At 46.2% G+C, this 25,034-nt stretch overlaps 1 protein-coding gene and 1 long non-coding RNA gene across 2 annotated transcripts; both read right to left on the reverse strand.

The window, feature by feature from the left end:
* Nucleotides 1–699: 699 nt before the first annotated feature.
* ENDOD1 (endonuclease domain containing 1) lies at nt 700–13,268 on the reverse strand. The gene is made up of 2 exons (XM_026109158.2): nt 12,609–13,268; nt 700–5,739 (listed from the first exon to the last, which is right to left on the reverse strand). The coding sequence occupies exons 1-2, from the start codon at nt 12,900–12,902 to the stop codon at nt 4,606–4,608; spliced, it is 1,428 nt and encodes a 475-aa protein (XP_025964943.2). The 5' UTR covers nt 12,903–13,268; the 3' UTR covers nt 700–4,605.
* A 6,858-nt stretch (nt 13,269–20,126) lies between these two features.
* LOC135330501 (uncharacterized) lies at nt 20,127–23,878 on the reverse strand. The gene is made up of 3 exons (XR_010392519.1): nt 23,589–23,878; nt 21,722–21,817; nt 20,127–20,181 (listed from the first exon to the last, which is right to left on the reverse strand). It is a non-coding gene; the product is annotated as an uncharacterized LOC135330501 (long non-coding RNA).
* Between the last annotated feature and the right edge of the window lie 1,156 nt (nt 23,879–25,034).

A 25,034-nucleotide genomic window follows, 5' to 3' on the forward strand; every position in this document is an offset into this window, starting at 1 on the left:
AGCCCTGGCTCTCCATGCATTTGAAGATCTCCCTTCGCTTTCCGCACTGATCCTTTCCCACCGCAGCTCAGCCCCTCATTGGGTAGGTAACAGTCTGGGAGAGTAAGCAATGCTCCTGAGCTACTGCATGGCTCCCTGCTTTTGGAGCAGGGTCAGAGTAAGCCCTGGGGAGCTCTTTGCTGCTCTTCAGCTGGGAGCAGATGTCGTCACCTGCTCGGTGACTAGAGACATGCAACATGCAACAAAAGACTTCTTTGCAAAAGGTAAGGGGTGGACTGGTGTCCTGGTTCTATACAGTTTAGGCACTTAAATCCTGCCTCCCCATGCTATCTCAGCTGCTGGCAGCATTTTTCATCCTGCCATGATGTGATTTTTCTGTACTAAGGTGGCCCATCATGCTTCGTCCCACTAGTAGCTGCAGCTTTCGAAAATGAAATGCCCTCTTTCAGCACATACAGAGCTGAACTTGCTGCCTGTAAACTCCCAGCTTTCACCTACATATTCTGTAGCTTAATGAATTCGCTCTTTTAAAGTGCTTTGAGAGAGAAAACATGTTTTAAAGGTACAAAAGGGCCATTAATATCAGAGGACAAGTCACAACTAAGAACAACTGTGCTTCTGTTACTTTCTTGATTAGTCAGAGGTCTATGGGTTGCATTATCTCGTTTGGAAAGTGTGACAGAAATGTGACGCGAGTCCTTCTTTGGAAAAGTAACTTTTATTTTGTTAAAGCCATACATTTCCAAGGATAGAATAAAGCTCACAAGCCATAAGTCATGCCCAGATAAGGATAATCTCAAACAATAGTTAATTTGTAGCAGGATGTTGCTTGTTCTGTAATAATTACTTACTGTTTTAGGCAGGTTTCCTATTGCCTGCTCAGACATGCAGCACAGGAGAAAAATGACCTGTGCTGGTTGCAGTTTTTAGTGTTTGAAATCTGAGTATGTTAAAACAATTTTAATAATATTGCTCAACATCTGCCCAAATCCTACAGCGGTGCAGCCTCTTAGATTTAAAGCACTGTCCACCCTGCAATCAGAAGACATGGCTGCAGCATGGAGACGTGCTCATGGGCTGGCGTGAACCTAGCTGGGCAGGGTAGCAATGGTGATGGAGATGTGGCGAGACAGACCTCCAGGTGCACTGAGGCACCTCATCCTTGCTGCCTCTCAGCGTGTGAGCTCCCATGTCTCTGTGACCGGGGTGCACTGGACATGCTGGGTCATGCTGGGATTAACAGCCAGGGAGGGGTTGTGGCTAGGCCACACATAAGGCATGAGAGAGGCAGCAGTGCGCAGGGCAGCTGCCTCCTCCCTGACTCTGGGGCTGTGCTCGAGAGATGCTGGGACAGCACGTGCCTCCGGAGGCTGTGGGGACCCTGGCTCTCCTATGCTGATGCTTGAGTCACAGCTCCTGACACCTGAGCTTGTTGCTCTCCTTCCTGGGACTGCTGTCACATACTCTGAGAGGAGAGCTCAGTTTGCAACTGAGGATCTCACTCTACTACCGATGCATCCCCGCTCCTGGAAAGGAGTGGAAATCGAGGTCTGTCGAGACCAGACTCAACAGCCTTCTCTGGCTCCATGGCAGTGAAGACACATTCAAGGATGCAAAGATGCAACGTTTGGTTTGGAAAAAGTTTTCCCAGGCAGCCGGGTGCTGTTTTCTGCCTGCTGGGAGCAGTGACCTGGAACTTGCCCCTTGCACCCGAAATCCCTGTACCAAGAAATTCAAGGCAAAGGACTAATTCGTAAAACACTGCCAAATTCACCTGATTAAACCCCTACTGCACACAAAAGTTGCCCTTCCTTTGGAATGAACCCGACACTGCTGGAGAGGAGGCCTCTCCCTCTCCACGAACTTCCTCCTAACAGCCCTGCCCTACCAGCATGCCTCCCCTTGAGAGCTAGACTGCTTGGGCTGAGACCATGAGTTGCTCTCTAACCCCGTCAGCCCAGAGCCTCCCCACTGCTGAGCTGCTGCTAGCAACGTGACTGAAGGGTGTGTTACCTGGTAAGGATGCATCTTCATAGTGTGCTGGTCTGAGACCTGCACACACAGTCCCCTGAGCTAAGGAAACAACCTTCTCTCACTTGAGGACAGGGCAGATATGAACCAGCAACTCCCCTTTGCCCCTCAAAAATGGTCTCCCCCGCTCAGCCCCTTTTTTATTCAATGTGAGGGAAAGAGGCAAAGTTGCCATGTGGAGTAATTGGGTTTTCTTCAATTCAGGGTCAGTCAGGAGCAACACAGCACAGATGGGGTCCCCAGCACAGGTGGCAGCACTGAGTTACCTCCAGGCGAAGAGTGGGAGTTCACTACGTGCCGCTATGTCAGGATGGGAGTTCACAACCAAGCCAGCGCCAAAGGGAAGGAGGGACACAGGTGGGGGTCACGGGCAGGGGCTGTGCATGGCCTTGCTGGACTCCTGAATGCCTTTCTCACACTCCGAGACACACGCCGAGTTTGTCAGCTAGATCAAATGCTGCTGCTGTCACCAAGCGTTTCTCCCCACAGACAGAGCTGTAGCAAGAAATAAACACCCCTTCCCCTAACCCCTATGTGATGGGAAGAGGGAGCAGAGCTGAGCGAAGCCCTGGGGAATGGCAGTGCCACTGTGCCCTGCTCCGCTATCAGCGTGCATTTCTACACTCCTGGCTCAGCTGTGACTGCAGGCCTGGGTCTAGCTAATTGGTGACTGTTCCCTGCAAAGCCTCCACACACACCCCAGCTCTGGTGTCCCACATGTGGGAAGTGCCCAGGAGTCCCAGCTCGCATCAGTGAGGACTGCATTATTTCTGGTGAAGCAGTGAAGAAGAGGAGTTGTGTCCCCTCTGACATAAATAAGTCTGCTTGTGGAATGAGTTATGGGCTAACTAGGGAGGTAGCTGTGCAGCAGAATGAATGCTATGCCCCAGATCTCCCTCCCGCCTCTCCTTCCTCTTGACAGTCAAGAATCCTCACGTGAGAAAGCGGCAACACAACCACTTTTTCCTTTCTCCGGTTTCAGAAAACGAATAATGAAGGGAGATGCCGAGATCTACCAGAGGCTTTGCTGCTAGGACTCAGGTTGAGCTGGGCCCTGCTGATTCCTGTAGCTGTGAGAGCCAGGTAAACCCTTGTTTTGGGTGGCCCAAGACCTCTGCCCTGCCACATCCGTGCTGGCAGGACTTCCAAGTGTAATTAACTTTCCATGAGCATCCTATTCCTTTTGTTGTTTTCCTCCTGATTCCAAGACTAACTTCCTCAAAACCCTGGGCACACCACAGGTCTGATTCCTTAGATCAGCTCCATTCCCTGGGATGTAACAGCACCACTGGGAATCATCTGCTCTCCCGAGCACGGAGCCCTGCCCCACTCTGCAGGCTGCCTGCTCTCCAGGTAGGGTCTAGAAAAACATGATAGCCCTCAGTGTGAAAGCAACAAATTTTCCCCATGTGCTCCCCACACATCTCCTCTCCCATGTTTCTTGTGTCCCTGTTTGTAAGGACTTCCACTGATGCTGCGGATTCAGACAAGTAAGAAAGGCAGAGCTACTTTTCCTCTGTCCTGGAGGAAAATGTGGGAGGATCACTTTCTCCATGTGAGCACTTTCAGGGCATACCTAAGAAGGATGACTGTGACAATGCTGCTTTCCAGCCTGGGCATCATCTCGCAGAGATCTCAGGCACATAAATACTGCTGTGTATTTGAGGTGTCAGCTCTAAAAGGAGGCAAGATAGGCTGGTAACTGGAACATGGGCATTTGATTCAAAGCCAAAAGCATGACTCAAGCCTCTCTTCCGGGCATTGGAGCAGGCCAGCCAGAACAAGGACTTTGGGATTTAGCCCTTTAGTCGTCACCAGAGAGCAACAAATGGTTCAGAGAAAGTGAACTTGGTATGGCTAAGGGGAAGTATTTTCCCACTACATGAAAGAACTGGCAGCTGGTATTTCCTCAAAACAAGATTCACATGATTTCAGCTGCCTTGAAAGGCCAAGGCTTGAGAACTATCAGATAAAATACACCCGGCCTAGCTCTTCCTTGGGCTCCACCAGTGGAACTGCAATGAAATGAGCAGTGCAACAAACAGCAGAATTTAGCCCTGTGTTCCCTCCCCACTGCCTACCATTCCCCACCATTTCCCAGCCCCTAATTCTTGCACCCTAAACATCCTTTTCCTTTCTCCAGGTTTAAGAGAACCCTTTGCAACTGAAATCCTTCCCTTACTACCCCCTCCTCCCTGACAGGAATGTGGTTCTGCAGAGTTCACTGCCAGTGCATAGGTCTCAGTGTTATCTTAGTCGGAAAGAAATAACCTTGTACCACATTTAGAGTGTATCTCCCAGAGGAAGCAACTTGACATTTGCAAATCACAGAAACTCTGTGACCCACGCTCATAAAGCTCAAATACTTTACAATAGGTAGAACTTAAGTTACAATGGTGGTGTCCCCTGGTGAAGTTGCCTTGGCCCTCCCTGTTACTCCCCAATTTGTTCATTATTATTAATGTCACTACAATAAATATCAGAACAGAATTGACAGCGTTTGGCCACATATCTTAAAGCATTACCCCACTCCTCTTTCACTTATTGTCTTTGCAGCTTTGATTTCTATCCTTATCAGTCATCAGAGGAGCCTTTAGGGACAAACCTTTTGACTATGTGAGCAGCAAGGTAGTAAAAGCCATGCAGAAGGGTGGCTGTGGCATCAATAACCAGCGAGAAGGTGCCACCAATTCCAGTGGCTATGTCTTTGAGGACGGAGGGAATGGCACAGATGGAGTAATAAGGGAAAGCAGCGAGGTGAAGGACAAATCCCATGGGGATGCTCAGGATCTTGTAGGTGAAAATTGCAACATCTTGAATAATTTCCAGAAAACCCTGCAGGATGTTGATGATGACCTTCCCCACATCACAGGGGATGCTGATCAGCACCATGCTGATCTCTGTAAGGTAGGAAACCACCCCATTCCACAGGCTGTAGACTCCATCCAGAAGAGTACTGCCAACCCACTTGATAATAAGCCACAGAAAACGAAACATCAATTTCACTAGCTCCACGAAGACGTAGATGAGGAGTTCCAGAAGTTTGATAAAAGGGGTGGCAATGATGCCAGCCACTTTTCTCACCAAGCCACTGTCTTTGGCCTCCTGGTTGTCACTTGTTCCTGCTTGCTCTCCAGACTGGATCTGAGTAACAGCTTGCAGTATTGCTTCAATTTTCTCCTGCCTTTGGTTATCTGCCCCACAGTTCCCCTTGAACAAGTGAACTCCTGCTAGAAGCTGCTTTTCCAGCTCTCCCACCGCTAGGTCTGCCAAACTGTTTTCATCTTTCATTTTCTTCACCAGTGCTAAAGACCATCCCTCTGGAGCATCACAGCATGCTGCCAGCCAGAGGGTCTCTGGCACTGACACCTTGCTATTAACTTGGAGGTTGGAAGGAATAGCACCTGCAAGGAGATACAGATGATCCTTTTTGGAACAATGAGGGACCAGAGCTTGCTCCACTACCCTCCTGATGTCCCTGTGCCAGCTTTTGCTGAAAGATGGGCTCAGAGGGACGGCGTTCGTGAGTGTATAGGTGGCCATCTGGAAATCTTTCTCATTGAGCAAGCTGGGATTCAGCAGCCCTCTCTCATAACCAGAGCCCACATAGTCCGAGGTCAGGGCTTGATTTGCACCAAGGTTAGCCACAGAGCCAACAATATCAGCTTCATGCACCATCTCTTGCAGGTCATTTTCTGGATCATCTATCTGAAAGAGTAGAGAGAAGAGTTACTGTATGTAATTTATCTTCCTAGAAAGCAATGTGTAAAATAGATCGTGAAGTGTGTTTTCCATCATGACTGCTACTACTTACTGTTTCTCAGATCACATCCTGTACTCCTTCCTTATTTTCCTTTCAGTATTTCAGAGGTGCATACCTTACTTTGCATCTGAGACTGCAGACTTAGCTGTCCTGCACAGCACATAGGTGTAGTGCAGGGATGCTTACAGTTCTTCACTTTGGTCTGCAGCACAGCACGGCCTGCAGAATTTCATCAGCCATCCTGCACTAAGCCCCTAGCTTGTGCTTGTTCTAGAAGATATTTTAAAGAACAACAGAATGCTTGATTTAGGGCCACATTCATACCACCTAAGATGGTGGTACCTTCAGCTCACTAAAGCACATACTGTGGCACCTTAAAATATGAATGAGCTGAACTGTCAAATCCAAGCAATGAAGAAAAAAGCCATGATTTTTAAGACATCTAGAAAAGGCATTTACCCCCCTCCATTCATTGTATAAGAAGCTAGAGCCAAGCAGGGCAGCATGGCAGACGACCTGAATTGTCCTTCACAGTCTTGAACGCAGATGCTGCAGTGAGCTCATAGGGCACTCTTAGGGCTTGTCATTAACAGTCTGAACTTCACCTTTAAAGACTGCATACCTCCCAGGTGTGACATGGGTAGGGACGCTGTCACTGCAGGTCCTCAGTGGAATCTGTGCTATGTGCTTGTTCGCCATTCCTGCGCCATGGAGTTGGAGGTAGCAATTGCTGCACCAGAAATCCCTTCTGGAGCCTTACAGAGATGTGCGCCAGGAGGTAATAAGCAGTGGGAGCAAGAGCTCTTAAACACCATGGTGTGCTCAGGTCTTTCTCAGAAGGCGGCAGCTCTGTCTGCCCCTTAGTCACTCCTTTTTGACACTGTCTGCAGCCTTTCCAGAGGGGTGTAACTTTCTTCCTCAGATTAGAGGTTATGTGTGTTGGTAGAAATTCAGGGGTGCAGCCAGTCTCTGTAGTCACTGCCTCGTGTGGTGTCTGCTTAAGAGACCACAGCCCTGAGCTCCCAATGCTGTGCTGGCCCAATTAAATCTGCTGTCTTTGCTCCTGGCCTAGAGACTGTTTACTGCACTGTATAATACATATTTTGGAAATGGATAAGGCAGACGGTTCATATTCTACTTTGAATCGCTCTCCGCTCATCCTTCCTTGTCCCTTGGCTCCTCTGTAATGCACTTGAACAGATGGTTCCCACCATTTATGTCCTTGAAACCTTTCATAGGGTTTGCACCCTTTTGGTACCCCAGCTTCCTGCATTATGTCTTTATAGCTATTATGTCTACGCCAGCTTCTGCTGAGAAGCAGTGTAAAAGGGACAGTGCTGGTGAGTATAAGTAGCTATCCATCATCCTCGTTGTGGAAATCGAGGTTTGGCTGGTGTCTTGCGTCACCCAAACCCCTGCAGCCTAAACTCAGGAGTCTCTCTGCACCAAGGCTGGTCACAGTGCCAATAATATTAGCCATTTCAGAGGACCACATTATCCCCATCCTGCTAGAGGTTTCTAGCACTTTGTTTTGAAGCATCTGGTGCTTATCGCTACAGGGTTGAAAGGACCACAGGCCTGACCCAGGTTAGTGACTCTACGTGCTGATCCACAAGTGTTAGTTTCTCTAAATGCACCACTTAAGAAATACTTATTCTGTACTTCTGCCTTATTTTGCACCCTCTTCCTCATGCTCCCCAGCCTCTCCCTACGGACTGCAGCTGTCTGACAAGGCCAGATTTGTTGAGTTGCACTCCATAAAATCACAGCCCCTTCTTGGGCTTCCCCCATTTTCCCTGTTTTGACGAGAGGACAGTGTTGTGTCATGGGATGGGGGATGCACCTGGTGTGTTTAATCACACAGTATATGTGGGGTGGGAGTGGGCACAGGTGCTGGGCCATGTCTGGGAACTGCCTCTTGTACCAAGGCCCCTTGAAGCGTCATTTCAGGGGCACTCATCCACACTTGCTCCCATTGCAGGTCAGTGCTGCAGCCTCTTTCCTGCTTCAGGGTCCTGCAGCCTTCTTGACAAATTAAGGAAAATGATGGGGGTAGATTGAAGTGCTGTACCAGAAAAAGATGCAGACCTGAGACTAGTCAGCTCTGCCTTATTGCGGAGATTCCCAGCCTACATTAAACATATAGTATAAACTTAAATTTCTCTGATTATGAGCTAGTGCATGCAAACTTTAAGATGCCTATTAAGTAAATATGTCTCCAGTTACCTGTTCAGCTGCAGGATTTTGCACATACCATTGGGATTGTTTAGGTGCAATTAAAAAAGAATGTGAAAAATGTGGCCACGTGTTGCTCATACGTCAGAAAACAAAAGCAGGCTGTGACACCACTAAGGGCTGATGCTTTACAATAACTCATAATATGCTTTGCAATAACTCATGTTATTGAGCTTTTTATGCCTCCTCCGACAGAGCCCCAAGAGCAAGCTGTCTCCAGCACTGCATGTAATCTGCACACAAGCTGCCTTTCCTCACTGGCTCAGGAAGCTTTTGGTTTGCGGCACAGGCAAAGCATATCTGCCTCCATGCAGTCAGCCATGAATCTACCTGTCCAAAGAATCTGTAATAGCTAAGGGCAAGATCCACGCAGATATGTAAGCACATTACTCTTAGGTGGATTTAAGAATAAATTACATATCTAGATGCCTGTAGGGATCTGAGTCCAACCACCTAACCATATTATATGTGTTCATCCTTGCAATACACAAGGTGAAGGCTGCCATTTTACAGAAGGGGCAGAGCAGGATTAAAGGCATGTTTCCATTACAGGCAGCAGCTTGACTGAAAAATTGAGGCAGGCATATAGATGTTATGCCAGCTAGTTTCAGTCAAGTTTCTTCATTTAACAACCTAGGACACTGTTACCTCCCACCTTCCCTATCTCAGTACTTACAAACCCAGGCAAACTTCAGCATCCCAGTCCACAGCATGTTCCTCACCACTGCCTCAGGCATGCTTACATCTTTGATTGCAGTGGAGATATTTCATCTAGCCTTAGTGTGGGATTAATTTCCCAGGGATTAGGCACAATGCATCTTACGCTAAAGTTTCCGTTGTAGGAAGCTCACGAGTTGCCTCAGAAGTATCTGTTTCTCCTGACTGACTACCAAGAGATGAGAAGAGTAGCTCAGATGCAAACCTCTGTGGTGGAAAGGGTCTATAGCTGGGTGACATAAAGCCCAACTTGGTCATCTAGTTGATGGTAGCCAGCAAGTAAAAGAAAAGACAAAAAGAGACTCATCCAGCTTATTGTATTTTAGGACAGAAAAAGCAACTCCAGAGTTCTCCATCTTTCTCTAAGGCACAGAGAGACACATATAAAGACAGTTTGTACATGACTGAAATCAGATGAGGTGAAACCCACCTAAGTAACTTGCTATTGACCCTTGAAGAAATCTAGCATAGCAGGTTTTCAAATCCAAGCCTGGGATATCGCATCAGTATCCTGCTCATCAGACTACCCTTCCTGATCGCTAATTTTTCACAATCTTAGATGCTGAATTAATTCACAGTTTCCAGCTGCCAATCAGCAGTGGGTGGTGCTGACACTCCTCTTGTTTCCCATCCAATGACTGCCTCTGTGCTACATTTGGCATTTGTTTCTCAGACACACATTCCTGAGGAGGCAGGCATGCAAGGAGTGAGACAGTGCCCTCACAACTTACATCACGATCTGTTACAAAACAGCATGTGACAACCCTTAGACAGTCATCAGAGTGCACAGAGAATTTTTATAGTGATTTTTTTCTGCTTGCTGCATCTCTGCATGTGTGGGTGCATGTGCATGTACGCAAATACATGTCACTATGCAGTTATACCTGTTTGTACCTGGCTATCCCTGTCTCAGCTGGGAAGTTATTCAGAAAATAGCCAGTGTATCCTTTTTGAGTTATGTTGCAGAGCAGGTGTTGCAAAGTGTTCTTTCTAGTGATCATCTGAGCTTTTTTAACTAGCTGACTTAGCCTTGAAAAGAACGTGCAGAACAGGTGCAAAATCTGTTCCCTAGCTTCTCTCTTCCAGATCCTGAATAGCAGATGCCTGAGAGATGTGTATATGCTTTTTTTTCTTGTAAGACTTCTAGGAATTTTTTAGTCCTGATTTCTTCCTCTGACAGATTCCTCTGCTAAATTGCTTCTAGTTTTCTTCCTTGGACTGCGGCTCCTCCACTGAACTACACAGCTGCTGTCTTTCACCACAGAGGTATGTGTATTTCAGTGATGGGTGAAGAGGACTCCTGCACATAGTGTAGTTGACAAAATGAAAACTACAGCACAGTTATGTCATTGAGTATGGTTCTGTCATTCATACGTGTGAGCTGGAAGGCCAAATCAACTGCACAGAAAACTTATATCCTGGCATTTCCTGGCTTTGGGGTGCTGGACTCCTTTCACTCGTGTTCTCTGCATGAAATGTATCATAGATCAGCCCAGGCTGATATGACCCTCTGCTGCTCACCCAAGGCATGGTCCCTTTGAACGAGAAGGAAAATGGAGTGGCCTGTCCAGCCACTCGACAGCCTTGCTCCTGCCTTCATCCCATCTCTGTGCTCTAGCAGGTGCGTCTGCTGGCCAACGGCCAGGCCATAAGGACTTGAGCATGCAATTAGCTGTGGGCAAATTCCCTGAGTAAATGTTTTTAATGAAATTAAGAATGGTTTCCAACCCCTAGGACTATATTGGGGAATTTAGTATAAGCAGGACAGAGATGATCCTTGCTCTGCCCTCCCTGTTCCCCCAGTGATGCCACCTGACGTGACACAGGTGCGTTCAGTCTTATGGCTCAGTAAAGATGCCCCCCATCCACCACCCGTCTTCCTCTAAGCTGGCCATACTGGGATCTTTCCTTGTGGTCAAAGGCTAAGTCTTGCTTAGGAAGCATTTCCACAGGTAAAGCATTTTTGCCCAAAGTTCTCTGGCCCCCAGTAAAGCTCTGCATCTTGTCTGTCTAAATCAGGAGTCAGATGTGTGTGGTTGTGGTGTATCCTTCCAAATAAGAACAATGGTGTCAGTTAAAGGATGTTTTTGAGTTGAAAAAGAACAAAACAAGCAAGTAAGAGTGAGAAGGAGGCAAAAGAATCCAAGAGACTTTACTTGTTTAGCAGAGGTCAGAGTAGCTTGCTCCGTGGAAGAGAAATCCTCAGAGCTCCCAGTTTATTCACACTATCACTGATCAGTATGCCCTAAGTCAGACCCTACTGTAACAGGGAACAGATCCACAGCAACCCATGGGGTTATACTAGTGCAAAGTCAGAGCAACTAAGGGTAGAGCCTAGCAATAATTTTTGGGGCTCAGGTAATTTCTGAAGCAGGAAATGTAAGAATAGTGGCTCAGCTGTTAGCAGGCACAAGGAGGGGCATCACTAGGTGAGGATTGAAGATGGAAGTGACAACGGACAGAGGGAGCTGGCTGCAGAGAGGTGTTGGAGACCCGAGCAGGGGACTGTAGGGACCCTTCACTGCTGTGAAGGGAGCAGAAAAGGCATTCAAGCCTGCATGGCTGCAGAAGCAGCTCTGGTGAGTCAGACCGCAAGAAGCAGCAGGAGATATGGTGGCTAGAGGTGACGATGGCTGTCAGTGGCTGAGGCAAATGGGAACAGATCTCATCTCTGCCATTTTGCCTTGCTGCCTCCACTGCACAGACAGCAGATGTTTACTTGTTTGGGTCTTTGCGCTTTAAAAATTCCTCACACACCTCCTACAGGCATCTGCAAGGTGGAAGGAAAGCAGATCAAAAGGCCCCTGGGAACTCCTGCAATTAAAAACCCAGCCCTGAGAGCAGGGAGAAGGTCCAAGGTGAAGATAGGGGTTTTAGTGAAGGTCCCTGCCTTCACTTCCTGTCACTTTGTGGGAGGTGTTTAAAGCCTTAGTTTTTCATCACCCCAGTAGGAAAATGAACAACAGCCACTCTTCTGGGACAAGGATGAGCTTTGATTCTGAGTACGTACAGCACCTAGCACATGTGGGCCCTGCTCACAACACGCTGCTCTAATACCACGGCTGTTTATGGTCTAACAGAGCACCGTCATGTACTGTCAATCTTTCTTGAACTGAATAGACAAGGGTAGCCTGGTGCTTGCTTCAATATTCCCCACTCTTACTGCTGAAATAACTGTAATATTGCAAAAAACACAGGTAAAGAGTGCTTGTTCTCTTAGGGCACCAGCAATTTTTTAAGGACCTGGTTAAACATGTCAAGTGTCAGAGAAGAGAAAAAACACTGAGGCTGTAGTGATATTCTCTTTATCCTGCACAATTCTGACTTGACTGAAACATTTCTATTCCAGGACACAGTAATTCACTTCCCTATCCACTATCTGCAACAGAGGCACACACCGAAATGCTACTGTGTCAACTTGGTGAGCCACAAATGTATGTTTTATTCCTGTGCAGTGAAGCTAAAGAGCTCTTATCAACACTGGGATCATGCTGGCAACCAAACAGACTTCAGCTTGACACTGAAATATTTAACCCTATTATCCACCAGCCGTGCTCCCTGACGGCGATAGCTAGCTAGACAAGACAAACAGATCCTACATGGTACAAGATGATTTTCTTTTCCCCTCACATTCCATAGTGCATGCAGCAGCCTCTCTGTTTTCATTATAAGCTCCATGGCACAAGGAACTATTTGTTCACTTCCAAGCACAAAAATAAGTTGGTTGCAGTAAATTAATACCAAAAGAGGTTCCACAAGCTCTTGACTCCTTTGCAAAATCCCATCCCCAGCTAATATCTTCCCCCCAGAGGAAATGCTCTCAAGGAACATAGGCTTTACAGCGAAAGAAAGGCTGACTTACCTGCGGTTCAACCAGCCAGTCCTCCTCCTCAGTTTGGGCTGGCTTTGTATACTTAAAAGCTGAATAAAGAGGAATTTTGTCCTTCGTACTGTAGAGGGTTGCAAACCGTGGCTCTTTGTTGTACTGCTGACAGATTTTCACGTGGAACGGCTCGGTAAATCCTTCTGGTGGGACTTGTCCAGAGAAGAACACATTACATTCAGCAAAACCAGTTTCATCCTCTCCAACAACTCTGCCCTGGGAAAAGCCTGGGAAAACTGAGAGGCAAAGCAAAAATAAAATTGACGTCTTCATGGTCCACTCCCTTGAGCTGAGGGAAGCCCTATCTGTCTCTGCTGGATTCGGCAAAGGACCTGTGCTCTGAGCCCATGCAGCAGCGAAGCCAGAAAGCCTCTGGAATTCGGGTGTAGTGTACAAGGGAAATGAAATACGAAACCACCGCCGTTCCCTTCAGGGAGCGAGCGCTTTCTGCAGGCAGCACATTGTGAAACCAAACGTGCGCGAGGCTGCGCTGACACACGCTGCAGACACCAACTGCCCCGGGGAAATAATGCCAAGCAGTCTGAAATCACTGGGGCTAATTTGGAAGAGGAGGAGGGAACTCCATAGCAGTGCAGATCTATAGCTGAACAGCATCAACTGTCCAGGCTGGAGCCCAGCACCGGCGGGGGTGTGGTGTGCTGCATTGCAGCAAAGTCCCCAGGAGTTTTGGCTGACGCAGCCAGAAGTCTTCCCGGGGCTGCCAGGGGGATGCTGCAAAGTCAGATCCACCACCCAGAAGAAGGTGTTAGCTGCCCTCTCCAGCCACAAGCCTGGCCAAGAGAGAGGGAGAAAGAGGGAGAGAGAGGTAGCACTGCTGGGAGTCCACTTTGCCCCTTTTGGGGTATCTATCACCACTATTCCTGCCAGCCACGTGCTGCAAAGGAGCCTGGGGAAAGCATTCTCCTCCCATCTCTCTTGAAGCTATACAGGGCATCCAAAATCCTCCTGTATCACCTCACCTTGGCAGAACTGCCCTCAGAAGAGATTAACAAGAGGCAGAAAGATATAGACCCTCAAATCACATACCCCTAATCAACACTCACCTCTGAATGTTTTAGCCAAACATATACAACTGGCAAAAAAAAAAAAAAAATCTACTTAAAGAGAATGAAACCACTCCTCCACGGTTATGATCAACAGAGCTATTATCTGCCCAGCGAATAGCTGCTTATGACACCTAGGCTACTTCTAGGTAAAAGGCTGTATTACTTCAGTGGCTGGGAGGGTTAATGTTTTCAGAACAGTGGGGATGGAGAGGAGACTACAGAGCATTTCCTCAGAGACAAGAAAATATGCAATTTCCCACCCAAGAAGTTAGATATGATCAGATGTATTGCCAACAACTTCCTCCCCTCACCTTAAAAAAATCCTAAGTGCCAACAAGGTGCAGGTCCCTTTTAGACAACACTGTTTTATACTGTTACCATGATTTCCAAGAACCTCCAAGTGCTACAAACCCACAAGTGCTCTGCAAACTAGGGAAGGAGTAGCCTATACTGCAAATGAAGAAACGGGACAGAGGGCGGTTCAAATGACTGGCCACAGTCAGAGAAGGAGCCTGTAAAAGAGCTAAAAATAGACTGGACTCTAAGACTTTACGCAGAGATGACTGCTAGAAGTACCAAGGCAAGGAAATACGTCAGCACCTTTTAATGTGATGTTATCAGCTGGGGGAGACAGGGGCAGGCTGGACAGGCTGGGGAACAACAGGAAATGTGCTAAGTGGGCTTGTTTTGTTTTCAGACAGATGCCTGGTCACCTAGCCCTGACAGAAAGAGTTAGTCACATTCAGGAAAGATGATGGAAATGCGAATGCAGACACAACCCGACCTGAATACAGCAGCTCCAAAACACACGCTCAAAATGTCATTTTCCTGGATGTAAAAAGGCTCCTAGGAAATGAAGAACTGAAGCTGAACCTGAGCAACCAGATGCTGATCTGACCCCAGCCTTGCAACTGTCCAGGCAGCAGAAGAAAATGTTCTCCCAAGTGTGGTAAGCACTGCTCCCAAGAAGAACCTAGGTCTGGCAATGCTTTCAAACACCTGCTCCAAGAGTGAAATGCATTATCCCAGGTTAGGCATGGTACCAAGGTAAAGGTAGCATGAGATGTCTCAAGATGGGCATGGCAGCAACCAGCATGTGATGTCTTCAACCGGGGAACACTGACATCCTGCCTCTTTCCTGAACTTAGGTATCCACCAGCAAGTGGGCAGCCTCTCATTTCCCAGGAAAACTGGCATGGAGCCACAGTCCTTTGCTCCCCACTCCCATTTTCTCTCTAAGCTAAGCCCCTTTCCAGGAGAAAAATCAGGGTTTTTATGGCCAGTTTCTATTTAATTTAAGGTAGCTGTTGTGACCCTTAAGCATGGGATTGTAATATGTGCTTCTGTTCTTGTTAACTTTGTTATTACTAAAAAGACTGGGTGCCACCATCATGGTGTGGAATTCTCTGCACCGGACAGATAAAGGCTAAAGGACCGCCTTGCCCTGGGAAGATTACACTGTCAGCCAAGGGCTGGCAGAGATGCTGAACAACAGTGAGAAGAAGCACATCAGCATTTCAGAAAACTCAGTGCTCCGTGTCTTATCTGCTATCAGGCACCTTTATAGGCATCACAGCAAAAGGGAGTATTAAGATCAGATATGAAAGAATGCGCTGAAAGACCCTTAAGGCTGTTTGTGTGAGACAAGCAGAAGGGCCCTCGGAGACATTCATGGGGTTGGATGTGAGCTGTGTGAGACAGGGCCTGATAGCGTGGCCTCACTGGACCTGGGGGCTGCCTCCTCCACGCCACTGAGGGCAGCAGACTGCCACAAACCCAAAGGGGCTGGCTGTGAAGATGACTACCTGACGTCTGATGTAACCAAAAAGAGGAAGCCTATGGAGGATGCGAAGAGGCAGGTGATGTGGTCAAAGGGACAGGTGAGAAAAGTGACCTCTCAGCAGCAGTTACAGGCGTGTGGGTAGACAGGAAAGGCTGTACACAAGAGATGGCAGGCACAAAGAATTTGCAAGGTATGACAGAGATAAGGTACATTGGGGAAACAAGCTTAAAGACAGAGACTGGAAAAAGGCAAGAACAAGGAAGGAGGAAAGAATCTAGAAAGTGGTGTTGACAGAGAAAGAGAAGGAGATCAGGGCAGAAATTGGAGCTGAGAGGGATCTGCATGCCTTAAAAATGGGGGGGGGGGTGTTACTAAAGAAAGGTTAAGAAGGAGAACAAATAAGAAGAGGTGTGAGGAAACCCAGAAGACAGAATGTGATGGGTCAAGTGAGGAGACGAGAGAGAAAACTGAGGGGAGGTCTTTGCTTCTGTGATGAGAAAATGAGGAAAAAATGAGGAGGAGGAGGGGGAAAGGAGGATGAAAGGAAGTTGTCATTGATCTAATGAAGATGACCAGTTCTCTTCTTCCCCAAGGGTCTCAGGCAACAAAATGAATGTCTCAAAGATGAGAACACTTCCCTAAAAGTTTGTGTGAAATGGACCTGAAAAACATGTCAGTATTCAAACCCCGCAGCAACAAGAAGCTGCTGGGCTTGTTTGCCTGCTTTCCCACACTGTGCCTCCAGCCCTGTCCCTCAGTTCACATGGCCGACACTGGATTTGCTGCAAATAGTTTCTTCCTCCCAACATGCCAAACCCTTCTAACCTAGTCTATCCAAAGCATACTTGACCCCAAATGCTTTTCCAGGCCTGACCTCCTGTCTCCTGTTGTGGGCAAGACTGTGGTACTGTACATTACTGTCTCATTTTTCCGAGAAGCAAGGGAAGGAGAAAGCAATCCCAAGCGTGAGCGGTCCCGCTGGAGCAACCCCATTTAATTCACTGGAGATCCCACTGCTGAAGATTTGGCTTGGAACACGACAGTCCCAGTGCTCATGCCGCTGCATGTCAGAGAGCGCATCTCCTGCCTCTTTGTTGTCTCATGGGGAAAGTCTCTTTAAAATTAGCTTAAAAACTCAGTCTGGGAAAAGAGCCCAGTGCTGAGCTAGGGAGAAAAGGAGTGAAATCATTTTTATGCCAAAACTAAGAGATTTGGGATGGGGAGTGGGCATCTTCATGCCTTCCCTATGCCACCCCTCCTCCTGGGAAGAGTGCCTCATGGCCAGTGGTGCTGCCTCACTGCTTACTTTCAAAACCCCTTTGCTCTGGTGCTTACAAAAAAGGTGGGCAAGGAGCAGCCACTAATCACTTAGAGATTAGTGCCAGTGATGCTGATCTGGTTTCATTGTTTCCATACACTCACCCTTCCTTCCGGGCGTACTGACCACAGCAGCCAGGGGATACCTTTCAGTGTTGTCACAGCTGAAATCAGAAGAGAAAAAGACAGGGAGGATTAAGAACAGATGGTGACATAAAATGATGGAGGTTGTCACCTGCAGTGCCCAGTCTTAGGAAGAGGGTGAAGATGGGGACTGGTGAAGCACTCACACTGCTCTCTGGGCTCTAACATCTTTAGGATGGGGACCAGTTCTTGTGGGCTTGTACAGAAGCTTGCACAGTGGGCGCCTGATCCTGACAGGGGATTGGAAACCAGGAAGTATAAATGTATTGTATAAATACTAAATAAAATTAATAAAACCCAGAGGCTACATTCTTTGGCACTTTATCACAGCCTTAAGACTCAGAATATATCTGTTAAACTTCAGGCTGTTAGAAACAAACATAACAAAGATCCTGTGTTTGACAGCAGAAGTTGGATAGATTTATCCTAGCAGAACAAGGCAACATTTTTAATTGTGCAAATAATTAACCATTGGAATGAGTTATTTAGGGATGTGCAGAAAGCTCCAACACTTTTGCTCACTAATTCAAGATTGAAAGAGATTACACTTTTTAACAGAAGTTATTGACTACACTAAAGGAACAGATGGTTCAAATTTCATGGTCTTTGTTTTACAGTTCATCAGTTTATCATAGCCATAATAGTTTCTTCACACCTTAAATCTGTTTTGAACAGGAAAGTCAGTCACTTGTGTGCTTTTCTCCTTTGCTTACTATTCATTTTTATTTGTTTGTTAATATTTTATTTTTCAAAAGTCCTGTGTGGTTCAGTCAATGGTGAGACCTTGCTCACCTTACTAGGTGCTCTGTAAAACCAAGATGTGAGAAAGTTCCTTACAGTCTACATTGACAGAAGACTAATGGGTGGGAACAAAATTAGAAGTACAGACTTGTTAGGATTACATCATCTTAGAAGAGGCAATGTAAAAGCCATAACTCCTGAGAAAGCTAAACCTGCTGGCAAGGTCCAGAAGCTTTCATCAACAGCAAGATAGCAACCACACCCAGGACTGCCTGTCTCCAGTAACACAGCCATATTTTGGAAGGAATGGGAAGAGGAACGAGATATTCTGGATTAAAGGTTTGGCCAGGCCAGTGGGGAGCCCTATTTGATAGACAAGGCACAGTTACAGCTGCCCCCCAGCTCTCATACACTCCGTGAGGCCAGGCGGCATGGCATCTGCCTTCACAGAGCTACACAGCAAATGCCTACACTGAACCTCAATACTCTTCACAGCCTAAGCAAACAAAAAGGCACTTCTCTTAGGCTATAAAGAATATGATTTGTTTCATCCTTGATGGCTACGTGAGGATGAGATGACATCCTCAGGAAGCGCCTTTTTCTCTGCACTGGCTATAGAGTGGAGCCAAGATGTCTACAGTCGGTGACATAAACCTTGGACAGGCTCTGACATATTCCTGCAATCAATCAGAGGTATTTAGTGCTCTTGTAAAATCTAATGCGTTGGCTGTTCTAGGGAAGAGCAAGTAGGTCTTTCTCCAAGCTCCTTTCAGGCCTTGGCCTTGCTATTGAAATACATGTTGAGACTCATGCTAGGCATATGTGTAATACCGTATGTTTCACATATATTGCTACTGTGCTACTTTTGGTCTCTGGGAAGAGATCTGAATGTGAAAAACACAACAGAAGATGCACTATCACCAGTGCTATGATCCCTTCACTGCCTTGCATATATAACACTGCTTCTGCTGTTAGTTTACTGAATTGCTTCTGTATACTACAGTCAGTACAGAACATTACCTTTAAAAAATAAGAGAACCGGTAAGATACTGGCCTTAAAATATTGCTTTAAATAAATGGGTGGCTGGTTGGGATCTCAGATTGAATTGAAGTGCAAAACTCTAGGTCTCTGGAGAGCAGACCTTGGATACTTCTGATTTTGCAAACAGTTTAAAAGAAGAAAAGAGATTGACTTTGCAGACTCTACTCAGAGCATCTATTCTGTGCTTTGCTGTGTAACTGTTACCAATTACTTACACCATCTGATTTAACTTTCTTGGGAGGTGGCAGTAACTTGTTTGTGGCTCTGCAATGGTTGTCATATATCACAACTGCTGAGGAGGTATCCAGTCCCTGATCCTATGGTTCATCAGGTAATATTTACAGTGCATGCTCAGCTTCAGTGTTGTAATGTCTCTTGTTCAGACCTTTTCCCACTCAGTAAAACTAGAGATCTCTGCGTAGGTACTGTGGCTCCCTAAACAATGCAGCAGAAGAATTGGGTATTGAAAGAACAGAATTCATTAAAGTCAGCACCTTAAATGGGGACTTTCTTAAGATAAACAGTAACTAATGACAAAATATGAGGTTTAGGCACTGCTCCCCAAAGAGCATTAAAAGCCTATTTATGTTTTAGATTTGTAGCCATGAATCTTCTCTTGGATGCAGGCACCCAATCCAAGCTAAGCTTGTTCTCTCTCTCTTAACCTTAGTACTAGCTCCTATGAGACTGAGGTTTTAGTCCTTCTTCTGTCTAATAGGCACCAGGATTTGAAGTCAACTGCCTCACTCCCACAAGAGTGCTGCAGTCGCTGTTTTGCTGCCCTGAGACTCTTGCAAATTCTCCTCAATTTTCTTTTGCATAAACGATCACCTATTCAGGAAATCAGAAGGCGAAACACAGGGCCTTTCAGTCCTGTAGTAAAGCACTAGAGCAAGAGCATCATCAGTCCAGCCTTGCTTTCATGAGGCTGTACTCACTGGTGGAATAGCTGACCCTGGTCACCACCTTGCTCACCAGCTGGGACATATGCCTAGGAATAAGCTCTGTCAAGATTTAAACTTGGCCTCCAACATCTCTTCTGGGTGTTTTAACCAAGAGCTACAGCATACGAGGCAGACTTTCCCACATTTTTTCTCTCAGGCTTGCCTTTGAGTACACCCAGCTGGTGAGGTCACAAGAATAAACCCAAATTATTGAATTCTGCTCAGAAAAGGCCTGTCAAACCTGAAATGGTTCTGTTTAGAGTCAACAGCAGACACTCAGGATCCAAGAGAATTTAGGAACTTCCAAGTTTTGACTTCTGGCATTTGGGTCCTTGTGAAACCAGTCCATTTGGTTGGCTTTCCTCTGAACCTAAAATCCATTCATTGACTTTTCTTTTCAAAGATGAATTCTATTCAAGGAACAGCAAAGTGTGAGAAGTACTTACAGTCGCTTTGAGCAGCAGTCTGTGCCTGAAGCCATGATGTGGTGCTCTCAATATCCTGTATGCAGCACCTAAATGAACAGGAATTATCTGGAGAGCGTCTGGTGTCACATATTGCCAAGTCAGAGCAAAGCAATCGCAGCAGTGTTCTCACCATGAACCCCCAGTCCTATTTTTTCCCCAGTGCAATGCGGTGCATTACAACTCCACGTGTTTAGAGCTGACATGTTTCCCTAAGCCTGATGTGGAGCACTCTGAGGCCTACCTGGCAGAGATTGTAGAGATTACAGCTGGTAAAGATTGCCATTAAGAGTAGGCAGGCTTAAGACAGATAACACCATGAAAACTGAAAGGGGGGAGAGAGATGTGAATAGTCAAGAATGTGCATTCATTGCACTCCAACCATTCCTGCCCAAGCCCTACCCCCACTGGGCACCAGCTCTATCCATGCCATGTCTGCACTGCTCGTAAACAGCTGTGTGGTGGTGGGATTCGCCACCACCCACGAGTGGCAGCTTGTCCAGGACCAGGACCCCTTCCCTCTATTTCTACTTAAAATTTTTAACTGTGAGGATGGCAAGACAAAGTTACTAATGGCAAACTAATGCAGGAACAGATAGGAGAGATGAGGTCAAGCTACTTAATGTGCGTGTTTTTGTGTGTGAGCAGCGTGAGTTACAAGGACAAAAGTGAGATGTGGCTGCTTGGGTTGCGTTCATCACAGGCGATGGGCCAGGGAGAACAGGAAAGAAAGGGAGGGGAACGCAAAGTTCAGTTTCAGTTACTAATACTCAGTAGCAATGATACAGAAACAGGCAGAGTCTTGCCAAGACAAGGCAAGTTTACAGAAGTGTTTGCAGAACACACCTTCTTGCTGTGACCCAAGTCTGCAAGTGAGCATGAAACACCCTGTTCAAAAAGCCTCCAACTTCTGCAGATAAGAGTCGTGCTTATGTCCAGTTGTGGAGTTCAGCATTCAGCTGAAGGAAGTGACCACCACAGACCCTGAACCAGCCAACTCTGTAAACAGGCAGTTTGATATTCCTAATCAGTTATAGAAGCTGCTTAAACTTCAACTGGGAAAGAAAAAAAAAAGAAAGAAAAACAGATCAAAACTGAGGAAGGGAACGAACTTTGCAAGGCTCAATCCACTATAGGAAAAGCTACAGTCACAGCTGAAAACTGATGTTATAAGAGAAGACTGCCTCATCCCTAGTCTGTGCCCCAGACTCCATGCCAAGCCTAGCTCAGACAGAGGTTATGATTCTGATGGTAAAATTACAGGCAAAGTCCTCTGGACTTTATTACACAAGAAATCAGATTTCATACCCTGCTGTTGTATGGGATATTGCATCTATAGATCTCAGAGCAAATGCCTTTCATCCATTATCCACATTTTATAAAGAAGAAAATGTGCAGAAGTTGGGGGATAGGGATTACACTTTCAAGGTCATGAGCTAGTGACAGAATTGGGAAAAAAATGTAGGTTTCCTGAGCTCTGTCCTTCTGCTCTCTGCACTTACACAGCCCCACATAAGCAAAAGGCTCCCCTGAGGTCTTGGAAGCTAGAAATACTGTGAATTTGTAAACAAGAGTTAAGCAAGAACCAACCTGGTTGATCCCACTTTTGTGTCAAGAGTTCATTGTTTTCCAAGTTGTTGTTCATTGTTTTCATTTGAATCAGAGTAAATTCGCTTCTGCCCACATCTGAAAGAAACAATACTGAGCATTCAAAACTCTTCCAAAAAAAGAATTGCCTCTACCACTAGACAAACACTTTGAACAGCATGTTAGTCCAGAAACTCGGGGCAGGTTATCTCAATGGCTAAGAGCACTCTTTGCTGGCTGATACTGGCTAGAACTTTCTAAGTTAAGCAAACATTATACATTAATCTGGCATCTTGGTGGAACTGGGAACCGATCCTATGGCTTACCTTGTTTTTACTGACTTTGAGCACTGCACTACCAAGATGCTGCCAGAAAAGAAAGTGTTTTGCATTTCAAATTGGTCAGGGTGATATTTTGCTGTTTTGCTCTCCTTTTAAACTATTCCCCAGGTTCCTGGTTTGGAAGCTCAAGATAAATTAGGGGAGTCTATGTTTTCACATTGGCTGCTCTATTCCTTACAACCCCATTTATAAAAAGTACTTTGTGGTATCTTCAACATTTCAATAACAAAAATTTTAAATCCAGAAGGGTCTAGTCTAATCTAATCTAATCTTTTGAACAAAACAGCTCATAGAGTTTCACCCTGTCCCCTCAATATCGTCTGCCTGCCATCATAACACATCAATGTAATATAGTAAGGGCAGGGTTTTCCAAGAGATGTGCCTAAGACAAGCGAGTGAATCACCTTCCAGATGTACCTGTCGCTGTCCAGTGAACAAAAAAGGAGCCTTAAAGATTTGCTTAGACTAAATACCCACATGAAGCCTTTTGAGAGTAATTCAACCTGAGCGCTAAATATCTAAAGTTAGGGGAGAACAGCACACAAACTGAGGACTCAGAAAGAAAATATTGATAAATATATGAGCTAAAATAGAGGAGAAAACTAGCAGAGCTATATGGATCCCAGTTCCTAATGTAGTACTATTGCACTGAAAGTTGCAGTTTCAGTTGACTTTTATACAGACAAGTTCATCTCTACTTCACTCTGCCTGATAAGGTCACTTGTGGAATACTTAACTGGTTTCTTTGTTTCACATCTACATAGAAAAGACAGAGAAAATGCTAAGACAGATTCCACTGTGATGTGTGGATGACAGGCTCTTCCTTCTGGTCAGGCAAAATAATGCTAGTTTTCAGTTTCTGGGCACTGTGCTACTGGTACTCCTCTCAGACAGGCAGTGAGACTGACTGAATCACTGTCAGCTAGCATTAAGAAAAGGCTAAATTTAGCTTAGCTATTAGTGGAAATGGCTAACAAATAAGACAGTGCGATATTTTTGCCTAACACTGGATGCAACCATAGCCAGAACTATGGCCTGGTTGCTAATCTGTATGTAAATACTGCGCAAGTAAAATTAATTGTTTTGTCCAAACTCGAAACATTCGATCTGGGAAAAAGAAGAGAGCTTCCATGGAAATCAGCCTGCACGCAAGACACCGAGGTCAGGAAGCGTGAGCCCTGTGCGTTTCAGAGTGTCACTGGCTTTTGCAGTGTCCTCCCACCCTACCGAGTTGCCGAGTTCCTTTCGGGTGACATCACGTCTCTTGTGGAAGCAGCACTGAGATCTCAGCCGAGAGCTGTAGGCACGGCTAAGGCGATAGTGCAAGAAACAGTAAACAGAAAATGCACATTCAAAACCAGTGTCTGTCAGACAAAACAAATAGGAACGTGGAATAGCACGTGCCAAGTGCCATTTTGCAGTGCTGGTCCAGGCCCTCTGATGTCTGGCAAAGTGACCACAACTTGCAGCGTTAGAGGAAGGTCATCACAACCCGGGCCAGGCATCTAGATCAGGTCCTCACCCTGTACCTTTCCTTGTGGCAATTCCTCTGACTCCTGCGATTTTTCCCTCTGGTGTGCATAGGTTACAAGATCTCTCCCTCATTGCAAAGCAGGAGCTTACGCCTTTTAAGTCCACCCTGAAGGGGAGCTCTGAAGGAGTACGGGAAGATGGCAGTCCAGGGGATGTGACTGAACGCAGAAGCAAAAAGTGGTGGAAGTCAGCAGGGAAGAGGTTAAGGGCTGGGACAGCTTTGGGCGTATGGCTGAGAAGCAGCAACAGAAACTTTTTACTGCACCAGAGCAGCAGAGAGGGTGTGACGGAGAGCTAACAGCGCAGGATGGCCTCCTAGGAAAGCAGCACTGCGCTGACTCACGGGCTGAGTCAGAGCCTTGCCAGACCTCTACTCTTTTCCCAATCAAGGAAGCAGCAACTTCCCACAAACTTCTTTTAAGGCTGCAGTTTGGATTCTGAGCATTCCTGCACTAAGCTGCCACTCGTGACGATCCCCTGTGCCCGTCGCTGCCTGTAACCCGGCGGGAGGCCCAAACCTTCAAAGCACAGGGCGTCCCGAGGGAGGAAGTCAGTGCTGGGGCCTCTCCCAGGCAGAAATGGAATTTTTTGCTGCTCAGCCCAGGCAAGCTATGCCCTGTACGGCAACAGACTGGCTCTCTCAGGAAGGGAGCCAAGGGGAAAATTCAAGCTCAGAGATTTCCATTCTGGCATTGACCCTCTACCCCGCTCAGGAAAAACACTCAAATGCTGCCCATGGTACTGCACCGCTTTGGAAGAGCAGAGTGCATGCCCTGATTCTGTACCTCAAGGGAGGGCAGAAGATCTCACAGTCTGCAGTGTCAGACCCAAGAATTCAGGAAAGAAAACTGCCTTGGCTAAAACCCCATCCTGACTCAGGAGCAATCAGTGAAAACCAGCAAATAAAAATAAGAGGAAAATGTTACAAACGGAAGAAAGAGGAAATAGATAGTGAAGAGTATATATGAGAAGCTTTAAAGAACAGAAAAATGACACAGGAAGCAGGAAAAAAATCCCTGCATTGGCAGGGCTAAAGACAATAAAAGGGAGTTTTTAAAGTACATTAGGAACACAAGAAATCTTTACAATGTTATAGGCCAAGAAGTAGATGGAAAAAACATTAACAACGATCCAAACAGGCAGAAGTCTATAAATGTTTTTGTCCTCTTTTAGGAAGTAATGTATTCTGCAGTCCTTCAATAATTTCAAAGAAGGATCAGCATTTAGGAGAGATACTTACTGCAAAAATACATGCATCCTAGAGTACTGAATGAGATAACTGAAGAATATTGGTCTCCTCGTGTTAGTATTTAATAAACTTTGAGTATTGGGGAAACTCCAGAGACTAGAAGAATGTGGACATTGTGGGAATGTCATTCTTCAATAGGAGCATGAGTTTACTTGATAAAGTAACTGTGTAAATGTAATGAATTGAGAGATTG

Source organism: Dromaius novaehollandiae, chromosome 1 (genome assembly GCF_036370855.1).
Source record: "Dromaius novaehollandiae isolate bDroNov1 chromosome 1, bDroNov1.hap1, whole genome shotgun sequence".
In the NCBI taxonomy this organism is placed as follows: Eukaryota; Metazoa; Chordata; class Aves; order Casuariiformes; family Dromaiidae; genus Dromaius; species Dromaius novaehollandiae.